This window comes from Carcharhinus amblyrhynchos, chromosome 35, assembly GCF_965287045.1.
Source record: "Carcharhinus amblyrhynchos chromosome 35, sCarAmb.v2.hapA, whole genome shotgun sequence".
Lineage (NCBI taxonomy): Eukaryota > Metazoa > Chordata > Chondrichthyes > Carcharhiniformes > Carcharhinidae > Carcharhinus > Carcharhinus amblyrhynchos.
In genome coordinates, this window is record NC_137358.1 from 7,604,697 (window position 1) to 7,621,551 (window position 16,855).

General features: G+C 44.4%; 1 protein-coding gene across 1 annotated transcript in view; it reads right to left on the minus strand.

Moving 5' to 3' along the window:
* The window catches only part of pold1 (polymerase (DNA directed), delta 1, catalytic subunit), a 182,736-nt gene that overhangs the window by 115,351 nt on the left and 50,530 nt on the right, over positions 1-16,855 (minus strand). Inside the window, exons 11-14 of the mRNA XM_080217759.1 lie at positions 10,073-10,213; positions 7,142-7,252; positions 5,230-5,421; positions 1,533-1,621 (exon numbers count right to left, since the gene is read on the minus strand). Of these exons, the coding sequence (XP_080073885.1) occupies positions 1,533-1,621; positions 5,230-5,421; positions 7,142-7,252; positions 10,073-10,213 (533 nt within the window). The remainder of the gene's footprint in view (positions 1-1,532; positions 1,622-5,229; positions 5,422-7,141; positions 7,253-10,072; positions 10,214-16,855) is intronic.

The following is a 16,855-nucleotide window of genomic DNA, read 5'->3' on the forward strand; positions in this document are numbered from 1 at the left end:
CCCCGGAATCCAGCGACGTCTGGAAAATAACCACCAAGGCATCCACTATCACCTCCGCCATTTCTTTCAGAACCCTCGGGTGCATTCCATCCGGTCCTGGCGACTTGTCCACAATCAGCCCCTCCAGTCTGTCGAGCACCGCCTCTCTAGTAACAGTAATGTCATTAAGACCCTCCAGTCCTACCACCTTTCCATCTCTAACACCCGGCAAATTATTCACATCCTCCTCCGTGAAGACAGAAACAAAAAAGTTATTCAGGACCTCAGCCATATCCCCATCCCCTACCACTAAGTCCCCCTTCTCATCCTCTAAGGGACCAACGTTCACCCCAGCCAGCCTCTTCCTTTTTATATATTTATAAAAACTCTTGCTATCCTTTTTTATATTAAGCGCTAGCCCAGCTTCATAGTTTCTCCTACGCTTCTTTATCAACTTCTTTGTCAATCTTTGTTGACATTTAAACCTCTCCCAATCCTCTTCTCGCCCACTACTCTTAGCTACTCTAAACGCCTCCGCTTTTAATTTAACACTTTCCTTCACCTCCTTCGTATAAATGCCGGCCTAGTCAGGAAGACTCATAATCTCACGAATGAACAAAAATAAGTAAACTAAAATAAAATGTCCTGCATGGAATTATGTCCTTCATTGCTAGAGGAATGGAGTTTAAGAACAGGGAGGTTATGTTGCAGTTGTGTAAGGTGCTAGTGAGGCCACACCTGGAGTACTGCGTACAGTTTTGGTCTCCTTACTTGAGAAAGGATACACTGGCACTGGAGGGGATGCAAAGGAGATTCACTAGGTTGATTCCAGAGTTGAGAGGGTTGGCTTATGAGGACAGTCTGATAGACTGGGGCAATACTCAAGGGAATTCAAAAGAACGAGGAGAGATCTTGTAGAAACATGTAAGATCATGAAGGGGATACATAAGATAGATGCAGGGACATTGTTTCCACTGGCAGATGAAACTAGAACTAGGGGTATGGCCTCAAAATATGGGGGAGAAGATTTAGGACCGAATTGAGGAGGAACTTCTTCACACAAAGGATTGTGAATCTGTGGAATTCCCTACCCATTGAAGCAGTTGAGGCTACCTCATTAAATGTTTTGAAGGCAAAGGTTTTTGAACGATAAAAGAATTAAGGTTATGGTGAGCAGACAGGTAAGTGGAGCTGAGTCCACAAAAAGATCAGCCATGATCTTGTTGAATGGCAGAGCAGACTCGAGGAGCCAGAGGGCCTACTCCTGCTCCTAGGTCTTATGTTCTTATGGAAAATTTATGCTGAAATGTACTAATAACATTTAAATACCAAGAGAGGAAAAGAGCATCCTTCAATATTAATTGCGACTGGAACACTCACGAATATTGTGCCATTCCTCACATTGTTCTCCTTTGGCATAGAAGCTATTGATTTATAAAGAGAATACAGGGTGGCAGTCACACAGGAAATAGATTTGCCTAGTTACATCAGTTACTCAGAATTCTTAGCGCCTGCAGGGAAAAAAGAAACACTCTCTCCAGTGCAAACTGTACCCTTTAACTGGCTCGATGACTGTGGCACCAGTGTAGTCCTCGCCACCCTCTGTTTTCACCACCGGCATCACCAGGTCGTGTTTCATTGCCTAGCAACACAAAGAAGATTAAATAAAGCAACTCATTTTGCTACATCAACTCAGGAGATGCTTTGAAAATTTTTTTCTTTCAAGTAACAGTTACCGTTTTTTTTAATGCAACAAAGGTTGTGGGGTAAGTTCACAGGAACCTGCATTACTTTCACTTCATAGAATCCCTACAGAGCAGAAAAAGGCCATTCAGCCCATCGAATCTGCACCAACCACAATCCCACCCAAGCCCTATCCCCATAACCCCACATATCCACCATTCTAATCCTCTGACACTAAGCGGCAATTTACCACGACTAATGCATCTAACCTGCACAACTTTGGATTGTGGGAGGAAACCGGAACAGCTGGAGGAAACCCACGCAGACACAGGGAGAATGTGCAAACTCTGCACAGACAGTGGCCCAAGGCCAAAACTGAACCATGGTGCTTTGAGGCAGCAAGTCTAACCACTGTGCCACCCTGCCGTACCACTTTTACACAACCTCACACCAGCAGAAAAGGCCAACATTTATCATTTCTTGCAATGTTATTCGCAGCCTGGTTGCCTCAGTATTACAACCACCTACGTTTATAAAGCACCTCCAATGTCGTAATATCAACTTCAGAAGAGCTGCATCAAACAATGTTTAACACCGAGGCACAGAGATATTAAAATAGACAATTGAAAGATGAGACAAAGGTTAATTTCAAGTAGCATCTTCAAGGAGCAGAGAAAGGCAGGGAGAGAATTCCAGGGTTTTGGACTCAGCAGCTGCACGTCATCAGTGGTATAGCGATTAAAGGCAGGAATGGGCTGGAGCCAGATTTAGGGCTGCACAGTGGTTAGCACTGCTGCCTCACAGTGCCAGGGACCTAGGTTCGATTCCCAGCTTGATCACTGACTGTGCAGAATCTGCACATTCTCCCTGTGTCTGTGTGGGTTTTTTCCCACTGTCCAAAGATGTGCAGCATAGGTTGACTGGCCATTCTAAATTGCCCGTTAGTGTCAGGCGTTAACAGGGTAAATATGTGGGGCTACAGGGATAGAGGCTGGGTGGAACTGTGGTTGGTGCAGACTCAGTGGGCCAAATGGCCTTCTCCTGCACTGCAGGGATTCTATGGAGGAATGCAGATATCTTGGAGGACTATCGGAGCTACAGATTAAAGGAAGTGCCAAGACCACGGAGAGAATTGAAAACAAGGATGAGAGTTTTAAAACTGCTATTGGACTGAAAGCCAGTGCAAGTCAGCAAGCACTGGTGTTGCAGACAAGATTTGACGCCAGTTTGGACATGGCTGGCAGAATTCTAGATGAGCTGAAGTTCTGGCGCACAGATGACGCAACTTCAGCCAAGAAAGCACTGCAATAGTTAATTGGAGAGCTAACAAAGACACAGATGAGAGTTTCACCAGCAAATGAGCTGATGAAAGGGTGGAGTTGGGCAATGTTGCAGACATGCAATTAAGTGATCTTATGGATGGACAGATTATATTCTCAGACACTCAGAATAGCTCAAATAGAGTTTGTGGTAGCAACCAAAGACAATGGTGGGGATTCTCCAGCTTCATCAGGCCATTAACAGATTGCGTCGGTCCCAGAGTATAGTGTGCAGGCCTAAATCTCCATGATGCACCCGCGCCAATTCTCCTGGCCTCTTTCTAATGGTGTGAACCAGTTCACACTGAGAAAGGATGCGAGGCCGATTAGCATATTTAAAGTAGTATTTAAATATGGATAGCCCGTTCAGATCCCAACACATGGAATGCACTAGCAGTGCGATAACGTTGAGTATCACTACCGGTGCAATGGCCACGCTTGGAAGACCATTGGGCACTGCCCACCTGGCACTACTCACCAAGCACACTGGCATTACTCAGCAGTGACTACCAGGAAGTCCAGTGGGACCAGTTGTGCACTGCCAGTGTGCCAGAGGCAGTGCTGAGGTTGGGGGTGGGGGTGTCTAGAGTGGTGGAGTGGTGGCTATCAAGAGAGATGGAGGTGAGGTACAACTAGATGCCATCAGTATAGATCTCCAACTTGATGGTGACATCATCTGAAAACATAACAAAGGGCCAACAGGCAGATGTTAAATAGGAAGGAGCCAAGGGTCACCACGTTATAGTGCGGGGGCACAAATAGAGGTAATTTCATGTGATCCTTTGGCAATGACTAGATAGTTAAGAATGGAACCAGGTAAGGACAATCTCACCCAGTTAGACGATGGATGAGAGGAGTTGAATAGAAACATAGAAGACAGGAGCAGGATGAGGCCATTCGGCCCTTCAAGCCTGCTCCACCATTCATCACTATCACTATCATGGCTGATCGTCCAGCTCAACAACCTAATCCTGCTTTCTCCCCATAACATTTGATCTTATTCACCCCCAAGTGCTATATCCAGCCGCCCCTTGAATACATTCAATGTTTTGGCATCAACAACTTCCTGTGGTAATGAATTCCAAAGGCTCACCACTCTTTGGTAAAGAAATGTCTCCTCATCTCCTTCCTAAATAGTCTACCCTGAATCCTCAGGCTGTGACCCCTGGTTCTGGACTCCCCCACCATCAGGAATGTCCTCCCTGCATCTACCCTGTCTAGCCCTGTTCGAATTTTATAAGTCTCTGTGAGATTCACTCCACCTCATTTGTCTGAACATATGTGATATAATTAACCATGGCTAAGCCTGCAGAGAGGTGAGGAAGGCTGGACAAACATTAATTTCAGCAAGTCGGGACAGGTATTGCTGGGCAATAGAACAGTTTGCACACTTTGCTCTTTGGTTCAGCAACAAATTAGTTGTCAATGAATGATCCCAGAAATATATCTTAAACATCAACATCAAAATCACTCCCTACTGAACCAATATGGTATGGTGGCATAGTGGTTAGCATTGCTGCCTCACAGCGCCAGGGACCCAGGTTTGATTCCCAGCTTGGGACATTGTCTACGCACAGTCTGCACGTTCTCACTGTGTCTGTGAGAGTTTCCTCCGGGTGCTCTGGTTTCCTCCCACAGTCCAAAGATGTGCGGGTTAGGTGGATTGGCCGTGCTAAGTTGCCCCTTTGTGTCAGGGAGAACTAACTAAGGTGGATGCTTGGGTATGTGGGGATAGGGGTTGTGGGGATAGAGCTTGGGTGGGATTGTGGACAGTGCAGACCCAATGGGCTGAATGGCCTCCTTCTGCACTGACGGGATTCTATGCAACCCACTTACAGCTAAAAGGCAGACAGAACATTCATTTCATGAACCTGGGCTGGATTTAAACTTAAATTACAGAAACGAGGGGGCAACCTTCAAACCATACTACCAATCAGCCTCTTGCATAGATCGGATTTATTTACCTGAGCTTAGGATTAGAACACCCAACCAGTTTCACTTCACATCGAAATAATAGTTGTCAAAGTTAACCATCCTCCACCAGCTCCTCCCCAAAACCACACAAAATATAAACAGAGATCATTCATTGTTGTTCGATTAGTGCTGGGAGCTAGAAACTGGAGATGTCCCCCTTGCCGCATGGATGCAGATGACATACTCACCATCACGACTAATAGCTTTAAAATACTTACAGCTACAAGTTACAACTAATAGCTCAATTTTAAAAAGGCAGCGTTCTGATTCATACCTGTCTGAGCAGTTGAGAGACCACTTTGATTTGCTGTCCTCGTGACAGGAGGTAGGGGAGGGGGACACCCGTCACTCTGGCCATTTCCATGTAGTTAATGACGCACATCAACTTCTCCAACAGCCGCAAGGGCAAGTAGGCATCCTTCAGGCAGTAGACAGCCAACCGCCTTCTTGTCTGCTCATTGCCATTCTAAACCAAACAAAATGATGGTGAGATGGGTCCAGCAGAGAACAAAAAGAATAAGAAACAAGTGATACCTGTGGTGCACAGCTCAGCAAACTACCCATATTTTGTAAAGATTTTAAATTATTTTGCTACACTCAATTGTAGAAGGTTAAACTGCAATTAAAAACAAGTCTTAATTTAGTTAAACTTGCTTAGTTAAGTAGCACAGTGGCAGTGCTGCCTCACACTGCCAGGGGACCCAGGTTCGATTCCAGCCTTGAGTGACTGTGCGAAGTTTGCATGTTCTCCCACACTCCAAAGATGTGCAGGTTAGATGGATTGGCCATGCTAAATTGCCCCTTAGTGTCCAAAGATGTGCAAGTTAGGTGGATTGACCCTGCTAAATTGCCCCTAAGTGTCCCAAGATGTGTAGATTAGGGGGATTAATGGAGTAAATATGTGGAGTCACAGGAATAGGGCCTGGGTGGGATGTTTTGTCAGAGAGTTGGTGCAGACTTGATGGTCCAAATGTCCTCCTTCTGCATTATGGATTCTATCATCAAAACTCAGCTGATGTGAAAAATTGGGCTTTAATTAATAAACTAGATAAAATATTTTAAGAAAATGCACTATATGTACACTTGTACGCAGCACTCTTCTCTCTTAATGCAACAGTTTCCCTCTGCCACTTAGCTGTGATTGCAATGTAAATGAAGAGGTCCGGGCACACGCAATTAGGTGCAACTATTCATGTGACTGGGAGTAGGATGCACAAAAGTTTCTCCAAGTGAAATATCTGAAAGGCTGCAACTCAACAAGTTCAAGGTTATTCAGCCCACAGTAAGTTTATGATGTCTCCTGCCTCCTAATCCCCCTCCCCCCATGCCAACACTATAGTTAAGAAAGCCCACCAATGGCTCTACTTTCTCAGAGACTAAGGAAATTTGGCATGTCAGCTATGACTCTCACCAACTTTTACAGATGCACTATAGAAAGCATTCTTTCTGGTTGTGTCACAGCTTGGTATGGCTCCTGCTCTGCCGAAGACCGCAAGAAACTACGAAAGGCCGTGAATGTTGCCCAATCCATCACACAAACCAGCCTCCCATTCAGTGATTCTGTCTACTCTTCCCGCTGCCTCGGCAAAGCAGTCAGCACAATTAAGGGCCCTACACACTCCGGACATTCTCTCTTCCGCCCGGAAAACAGTACAAAAGTCTGAGATTACATACCAACCGACTCAAGGACAGCTGCTTCCCTACTACCGTCAGACTTTTGAATGGACCGACCTCACATTAAGTTAATCTTTCTCTACACCCTAGCTATGACTGTAACACTACATTCTGCACCCTCTCCTTTCCTTTCCTTCTCTATGTACGGTATGCTTTGTCTGTACAGTGTGCAAGAAACAATACTTATCACTGTATGCTAATACATGTGACAGTAATAAATCAAATCAAAAGGCTATTCCCCGTATACAAAAAGCAGGAGCAAATCAAATATTGAAACAAATGCTGGAACCTTGTTCAGAGAACTCTTCTGAAATTAAATCTGAAACTGAGCTCAAAGACCTGTTAAGGAACTTCCCCACCTGCCACCCCCTAATTATAATAAAATTCAATACAGGGAACTTCAATTATATTCAAGAATCAAGTTAACCCGCTGAGAGAGATGGCACCACTACATCATCACCACCACCCCGCCCCCCTCATTAAACACTTCCATCCAGCTACTGAATGAATACCTGCAGGTCTGTGATAATTGAGTGCTGAACATCTTCCTTCTGCTCCTGCAGGAAGTGGAAACTCACAGCGTTGAGTGTGTACGATCGCAGTTTGTAGTCTCGCAGTAACACCTGACCAAAACAAAAGCTATGCAAGTTACTTCCAAGACAGAAACTCAATCGGCAATTCCCAAATAGGAAGCAGCTTGCTCTGAAGGGCAGTCACCAATGTTTTACAGACACTCCTCAGTAATGAGATGAATTTGAAGTTTTTACTTATTAGTGTCACAAGTAAGGCTTACATTGAACTTTATTTATTAGTCACAAGTAAAGCTTACATTAACATTGCAATGAAGTTACTGTGAAATTCCCTTAGTCACCACATTCCAGCGCTTGTTTGGGTCAATGCACCCTAACCAGCTTGTATTTCAGACTGTGGGAGGAAACCAGAGCACCTGGGGGAAACCTATGCAGACACAGGGAGAATGTGCAGACTCCACACAGACAGTGAACCAAGACAGGATTCAAACCCAGGTCCCTGGCATTGTGAGGCAGCAGTATTGTTCTTTGCGTGCTATAAAAACAATGCATTCCATTCATAATTAAGTTTATTTATTACTGCCACAAGTAGGCTTACATTAACACTGCAATAAAGTTACTGTGAAATTCCCCCAGTTGCCACATTCTGGCACCTGTTCAGGTACATTGAGGGAGAATGTAGCACAGCTAATGCATCTAACCAGCACATCTTTCGGGCTGTGGGAGGAAACCAGAGCACCCGGAGGAAACCCACACAGACACGGGGAGAGCGTGCAGACTGACTCCACACAAAAAGTGACCCAAGCTGGGAATTGAACCTCAGTTTCTGGCGCTGTGAGCCAGCAGTGCTAACCACAGTGCCACTCTGCCATCCTGCCACCACTTGTGGCACTAATAAGTAAACTTTAAACTAAACCCAAGGGGTTACAAGCTAAGTATATGCCACTGTCCTTCTAAATTTAACTATTTCAAGAATGGCATACATTCTGGTGGAAAAGCACTTGCACGCCTTTTGCTATTTCTTGTTCCGTTCTGCATGCAGTGCTCTAGATAGCTTCTGAGTTAAAGCTCTGAAGGTTCAGTTCCTCACTTATTCTTACAAGATAAACGCCAACATTCCATTAGCTTCTGATTAACTTTGGTATCTATGTGGACACCCAAATGCCTTTACTTCTCCAGGCTTCTGTTATCTTACCAAGAAGAAAACCTTCCAAAACATTCTCTCTTAGATCCAAAATGGATGACCTCATACTTTCACACATCATACTGCCCCTTGTACTTCGCCCATTTGGACTGCCCATGTCACTTTGTAACTTCCCTCCAACGCACACAATATACTCTTCCTCTTAACTTAAGGATCACCTGCAAACTTGGCTTTGTGGCACTCTGGTCCCATATTCCAAGTTACTCACATTGTGAAAAGCTGAGAACCCACTGCAAGTCTCGGGGGGGGGGGGTGCATTTTGTTTCACCTTGCCAGTCGGACAGCATTTTATCTTGACTCTTGTCTCCAACCTCACAACCAACCAATCATTCCATTGATGTCTCCAATTCCATGTTCTCTCCCTGTTGCTTCTAATCAAATGCTTTCTGGAAGCCCATATAGATAACCCTCTCCTATCCACTATGCTTGTGACCTCCTTAAAAATCTAGACTAAATATTATACTTCAACAGCAGGGCAATAATAAAAAAATCATGAAAAACCCACCTTACCAAAGAAATGGATTACCACAACGACTAATGCAGAGTAATCCACTCATGTAGTCCCACATGGGAGACTTATTAAGAAGGCTAATGCACATGGGATACAGGGTGATCCAACAAGGTGGATTCACAATTGGCTTAGCAGTAGGAGACAAAGGGTGGAGACAGATGGCTGCTTTAATAACTGGAGGCTAGTGACGAGTGGCGCACCACAGGGATCCATGCTGGACCCCGTATTGTTCGTCATTTATATAAATGACATAGATGACGATGCGGGAGGTAGGTTCAGTAGCATTGCCAATGACACAAAGATTGGTTGGGTAGTTAACAGTGAGGTTGAGTGTTCTGGGTTACAAGAAGATTATAGGTGAGATGGTCAAGTGGGTGGATAAGTGGCAGATGGATTTAACCCTGAAAAGTGTGAGGTGATGCATTTTGGAAGGAGCAATTTGACAAGGAAGTATACTATGAAAGGTCTGACACTGGGAATTTCCAAAGAGCAAACAAAGGGATCTTAGCGTATTTGTTCATAGATCTCTGAAGCTGGAAAGGCAGGTTAATAGGATGGTGAGAAAGGCATAAGGTACACTCGCCTTTATCAATCAGGGTGTAGATTACAAAAGCAGATAGGTCATGATGGAGTTGTACAGGACTTTGGTGAGGCCACAGCTGGAGTACTATGTGCAGTTCTGCTTGACACATTATAGGAAGGACGTGAACACACTGGAGCGGGTGGAGCGGAGATTCACCAGGATGCTGCCTGGGCTGGAACATTTAAGTTATAAAGCAAGGTTGGATAGGCTTGGGTTGTTTTCTCTGGAACAGAGAAGATTGAGGGGGCGACCTGATTGAAGTGTTCAAGACTATGAGGGGCATGGACAGGATGGATAGGGAGCAGCTGTTCCCCTTAGTTGGAATTACGAGAGGAATCAAATTAAAAGTGAAGGGTGGGAAGTTCAGGAGGATGTGAGGATAAACTTTTTTACCCAGAGGGTGGTGACAGTGTGGTGGAGGCTGGATGCCTCACATCTTTTAAAAAGAACCTTGATGAGTACTTGGCACGCCATAACATTCAAGATTATGGGCCAAGTGCTGGCAAGTGTGATTAAGTGGACAGATCAGTGCTTTCAAGCATCAGTGCAGACTCGATGGGCCAAATGGCCTCTTTTGCACTGTAGGATTCTGTGACACTTAAGAGCTTTACTCACCTGCAGGAGATCAAACTGCACCCTTCCCTCAATGTTGATCACTTTATTCTCTCTACGACCCATTTGCCGAGACTGAAACGAGGAATCTCGGATTACAGATTTGATGCTGGGAATACGACCCAGGAATGGAAATGTCGACACCTAAAAAATAATGCAAGTTACTCTGATTGATATATGACGATAGCTACCCCAATAATGAAGATAAGTAACATTAGTTGATGCATTTGTGTCCCTTGCCACGTGTGTGTGTGTGTGTGTGTGTGTGTGTGTCATTCAGACCTTAACCACTATCCAAATTACTGAATCCCGGTGATATTAGTCACATTTCTCCAACTGCAGCCTGGCACCTCAAAGACAATGAGGAAAGTGCAAGTTAGGATGCAATAGAAATATTTCAGCTCTTCACTCTTTTTCCTCAGGAAATAAATCTTGACAAAGGACTTCTGAGTGGCTGAATAAACACCAGATGAAACATGCAGTATTTCACCTAGCTTCACTCCACAGAATGGAGGGCTGCAGTTGCTTGCTGGAGGGTCAACTTATAAATCCAAAGATGCACTGGTTAGGTGCACTGGCCACGCTAAATCCTCCCTCAGTGTATCCAAACAGGCACCGGAGTGTGGCAGAGGGAATTTTAACAGCAACTTCATTGCAGTGTTAATGTAAGCCACTTGTGACAATAAATAATCTCATATGAACTCATAAAAGGTACAAGACTATAGGACATAGGAGAAGAATTAGGCTATTCGGTCCATCGAGTCTGCTCCGTCATTCAGTCTTGGCTGATAAGTTTCTCAACCCCATTCTCCCATACTTTCCCCGTAATCTTTGATCCCCTTACCAATCAAGAACCTATCTATCTTGGTCTTAATACACTCAATGACCTTGCCTCCTCTGTGACAATGAATTCCAAAGATTCACCACCATCTGGCTTAAGAAATTCCTCCTCATTTCAGTTCTAAAGAGTTATCCTTTTACTCTGAGACTGTGCCCTCGGATCCTTGTGAGTCCTACTAGTGGAAACATGTTTCCCATGTCCACTCTGGTCAGGCCTTTCAGTATTCTGTAAATTTACATAGAAAATGGATGCTGGAGTAGGCCATTCGGTCCTCCGAGCCTGCACAACCATTCAATATGATCATGGTTGATCATGCACTTTCAGAGTCCCACTTCCACTTTCTCTTCATATCCCTTGATCCCTTTCGCCACAGCGACCACATCCAGCTCTCTTGAACATATCTAACGAACTGGCCCCTTCCGCTTTCTGTGGTATGAGATTTCCCCCATCAGTCTAAACTCCATCAAATACAGATCCAGAGTCCTCAACCGTTTCTCATACATCAAGCTTTTCATTCCTGAGGCCATTCTCGTGAACCTCCTCTGGACCCGCTCCAAGGCCAGTACATCCTTCCTTAAGAAACGGACCCAAAGTTGCTCACAATATTCCAAATGTCATGCAGTAAATGTGGAAACTAGATTTTTTACATCTGACTATCCTGATGGAATCTGCTATACATGGATACCAGTATCAAAGGAGGCTACATTTGGACTCAGGTGTGGCGTCCTTCACAATCAGAGGCTCACCATTCAAAATTAGCCACTTGGCTGACCTACCAGTTGGTCCCTGTCTAACCTATCCACAGATGCACCCACTAAATTTCTAATCTCACACACAAAGAGACAATTAAACTCCAGACAATTAAAGCATCTGAACAAGATGCAAAAGTAAACTGGCTGAACAGTCACCAACACACTAGCTGGAATCGTAAAATGATGCAGCACAGAAAACCATAATTTAGAATTATAGAATCCTTACAGTGCTGAAGGAAGCTGTTCAGTCCATCAAGCCTGCACCGACAACAATTCCACTATATCCCCATTACCCTACATATTTACCCTGCCAATCCCCCAAAACTAGGATCAGTTTAGTATAGCCAATCAATCTAACCTGCGCATCTTTGGACTGTGGGAGGAAACCGGAGCATCCAGAGGAAAAGCCACGCAAAGACAGGGAGAACGTGCAAACTCCAGACAGACAGTGACCAAAGCCGGGAATCGAACCCAGGTCCCTGGCGCCGTGGGGCAGCAGTGCTAACCACTATGCTACCATGATCCAAAGTCAGTGTGTGGCAGCTCTTTAGTGGAGTGGTCTTCCCCATTACCCTACAATGTTTTTTCTCCCAAGTATTTATGGGCTGCACGGTGGCACAGTGGTTAGCACTGCTGCTTCACAGCTCCAAGGAGCCAGGTTCACTTCCTGGCTTGGGTCACTGTCTGTGTGGAGTTTGCACGTTGTCCCCGTTTCTGCGTGGGTTTCCTCCCAAAGTGCAAAGATGTGCAAGTTAGGTGAATTGGCCACGTCAAGTTGCCAGGATGCATAGGTTAGAGGGATTAGGAGGGTAAATATGTAGGATTGCAATGATGGGTCCTGTGGGACTGTTGTCACACAAAGGGCCAAACGGCCTCCTTCTGCACTGTAGGGATTCTATGATTCCGTGATTTATCCAATTCTTTTTGAATGTCACTATTGATTCTGCTTCCAGCTTCTCTTGAGACATCATATTTCAGACCACAACAGCTAGCCGCATACATATCTCATCTCAACTCTGGTTTTTTATTTGAACGTCATCTTAAGCTGACCCTTCTGCCATCAGAGACAGCTTTAAAAGAGAGGTATGAGGCAAATTTCTCATACAGAGAGTGGTGGGTGCCAGGAACTTGACAAATTCATGAATAGGAGACACTAAATGAATATTTTTTGTCAGTATTCATGCAGGAAAAGTCAATGTAGTCGAGGAGAATACTGAGATACAGGCTTTTAGACTAGACGGGATTGAGGTACATAAGGAGGAGGTGTTAGCAATTCTTGAGGGTATGAAAATAGATAAGTCCCCTGGGCCAGATGGGATTTACCCTAGGATTCTCTGGGAGGCTAGGGGGGAGATTGCAGAGCCTTTGGCTTGGATCTTCATGTCGTCATTGGCTACAGGTATAGTGCCAGAAGACTGGAGGATAGCAAATGTTGTCCCCTTGTACAAGAAAGGGAGTAGAGACCATCCTGGGAATTATAGACCGGTGAGCCTTACTTCTGTGGTGGGCAAAGTTTTGGAAAGAACTATAAGAGATAGGATTTATAATCATCTAGAGAGAAATAAATTGATTAGGGATAGTCAACACGGTTTTGTGAAGGGTAGGTCGTGCCTCACAAACCTTATTGAGTCCTTTGTAAAGGTGACCAAAGAGGTGGATACAGGTAAGGCAGTTGACGTGGTGTATATGGATTTTAACAAAGTGTTTGATAAGGTTCCCCATGGTAGGCTACTGCAGAAAATGCAGATGCGTGGGATTGAGGGTGATTTAGCAGTTTGGATCAGGAATTGGCTAGCTGATGGAAGACAGGGTGGTGGTTGATGGGAAATAGTCAACCTGGAGTTCAGTTACAAGTGGTATGCCTCAGGGATCTGGGGCCACTGCTGTTTGTCATTTTTATAAATGACCTAGATGAGGGTGTAGAAGGACGAGTTAGTAAATTTGCAGATGACACCAAAGTCGGAAGAGTTGTAGACAGTGAGGATGGATGTTACAGTTTGCAGAGGGACATAGATAGCTGCAGAGCTTGGCTGAGAGGTGGCAAATGGAGTTTAATGCAGAAAAGTGTGAGGTGATTCACTTTGGTAAGAGTAACAGGAGTACAGAATACAGGGCTAATGGAAAGACTCTTGGTAGTGTTGACGAGCAGAGAGATCTCAGTATGCATGTGCATTGATCCCTGAAAGTTGGCACCCAGGTTGATAAAGTTGTTAAGAAGGCGTACGGTGTGTTAGCTTTTATTGGTAGAGGGATTGAATTTCGGAGCCGTGAGATCATGTTGCAACTGTACAAAACTCTGGTGCGGCTGCACTTGGAGTATTGCGTACGGTTCTGGTCGCCGCATAAGAAAGATGTGGAAGCATTGGAAAGGGTGCAGAGGTGGTTTACCAGGATGTTGCCTGGTATGGTGGGAAGATCTTATGAGGAAAGGCTGAGGGACTTGAAGTTATTTTCGTTAGAGAGAAGAAGGTTAAGAGGTGACCTAATTGAGGCATATAAGATGATCAGAGGATTAGATAGGGTGGACAGTGAGAGCCTTTTTCCTCGGATGGTGATGGCTAACACGAGGAGACGTAGCTTTAAAATTAAGGGGTGGTAATTATAGGACGGATGTCAGAGGTAGGTTGTTTACTCAGAGGGTAGTAAGGGCATGGAATGCCCTGCCTGCAGCAGTTGTGGACTCGCCAACTTTAAGGGCGTTCAAATGGTCAGTGGATAGGCATATGGGTAACATTGGATTAGTTTAGGTTACAGGGTCATTAGATTCGTTCCACTGGTTGGCACAACATCGAGGGCCGAAGGGCCTGTACTGCGCTTTAATGTTCTATGTTCTAAAGTGTTACGGTCCCAGGGAGGGTAGAGAGTTTTAGTTCAGTCGAGCGGCATGGTCAATGCAAGCTTGGAGGGCCGAAGGGCCTGTTCCTGTGCCGTAATTTTCTTTGTTCTTTAATCTCCTTATTTATCTTTTCAAAATGCCTCATGATTTTGAGCATCTCTATCAAATCTCTTAACCTCTCAGGAATGCTGACAAAGGGTCATCTAGGTTAGAGACTTTCCAGCATTTTCTGTTTTTGTTTCAGATTCCAGCATCCACAGTGTTTTGCCTTCATCTCCTCTCAACCCTCTCTGGTCTAAGGAGAATAATCCTAGCCTCTCCAATCTCTCCACTTTAGTGCCATTGTAGTTAATCTTTCCTGTACTCTCTTCAAGGTTTTGATATCTCCTAGCAACTTTTTAAGAATTACAGTGACAGCGACTAAGGTAGCTGCCCTCCATCTCAACCACAGGTAATGTGTGGTATGAAGAGAAAAACTAAAAGGTTTGTCCTTTACGTAGATTTTACAGCTCCAAAATATTGTTGTTTACACTCATAGAAACATAGAAGTTGGAAGCAGGACCAGGCCATTCAGCCCTCCGAGCCTGTTGCACTGTTCATTTTGATCAATGCTGATCATCAAATTCAATATCCTGATTCCTCCTCCGCCATATCCCTTGGTCCCTTTAGCCCCGAGAGCTATATCTAATTTCTTCCTGAAATCAAACAACATTTTGGCCTCAATTGCTTTCTGTGACAGTGAATTCCACACAATCGCCATCCTCTAGTTGAAGAAATTTCTCCTCACCTCAGTTCTAAAAGGTTTCACCCTTATCCTCAAACTATGACTCCCCCACCATTAGGAACATTCTTTCTGAGTCTACCCTGTCTAAACCTGTTAGAATTTTATAAGTTTCTATGAGATCCCCTCTCACTCTTCTATACTCCAATGAATATAATCCTAACCCTGAATATAATCCTCTCCTCATATGACAGACCTGCCATCCCAGGAATCTGCCTGGTAAATCTTCGCTGTACTCTCCCTAAAGCAAGGACACCCTTCCTCAGATAAGGACATCAAACTTGCCCAGAATACTCCAGATGTGGCCTCACCAACACCCTGTATAATTGCAGCAAATCATCCCTGTCCCTAAACTCAAATCCGCTTGCTACGAAGGCCAATGTGCCTTCTTTACTACCTGCTGTACCTGTGTGCTTACTTTCAGCAGCTGATCCATGAGGACTCCAAAGTCTCGTTGGGTATCCACCTCTTTCAATTTACACCCATTTCAAGTAATAATCTGCCTTCCTATTATTGCTACCAAAGCGGATAACCTCACATTTATTCATATTATACTGCCACGCAGATGCCCACACACTCAGTCTGTCCAAATTACGATGAAGCATCTCTGCATCCTCCTCACAGCTCACCCTCCTCCACTCCTTCCACTCTATTTCTTCCGTCAGTTCCTTTTGTTCATTCTGTTCCTGTTTCTCCCTATATTAGTATTTTTTTTAAGTTTGCTTATTCTTAGTTACAAATAATGTTTACATTAAGATTAGTCGCCTTTTTGGGTCAATGCGCTTAACCAGCACGTCTTTCGGACTGTGGGAGGAAAGCGGGGCACCCGGAGGAAATCTGATGCAGACGCGAGGAGAACATGCAAACTCCACAGAGACAGTGACCCAAGCTGGGAATCGAACCTGGGTTCCTGGCGCTGTGAAGTAGCAGTGCTAACCACTGTGCCGCTGCTATATTAGTACCTTTTTTTAAACACTGGTAGCCTGAGAAAGTGTGTCACTGGGTTGGGAATGTAGAACAGACGATGACTAACCTACATCAAGTGGACCTCAGCTCACTCCAAAACATTAGAATTGAAGGGAGTGACAGAAAAAGATTGTTACATTTATATCTACGGATAAATGTCACAAGCTCAATTAGTAATTTAAGAGTAAAAGAGCAAATCATGTTACTCTTACTCACCACTTACTGATCAGCTCACAAAAGACATCAGCAAATGCTAAAAACTCCCCTTTCAGCTAAGCAAGAGAGAAGAGCTTGCAGCATAATAAGATAAGTTTCGAAGCTGATTCTCAGTTCCCCTATAAACAATTATTGCCCTCAATTCTAACTTTCAATGTTTAGGCCAGACTCCAGGAAGCCAGAGTCGCACAGCCATATTCAGTGCCCTTAATCATTTTGTGATGCTAGTGTACCTCTAAGAATTATTTTTTTTAAATCATGTTCTCTGCAATTAGCAGCTTTGGGATTTTCAAAAATGTATTTATTAGACACAAGTAGGCTTAAATTAACACTGCAATGAAGTTACTGTGAATATCCCTCTAGTCGCTACACTCTGGCGCCAGTTCGGGTACAT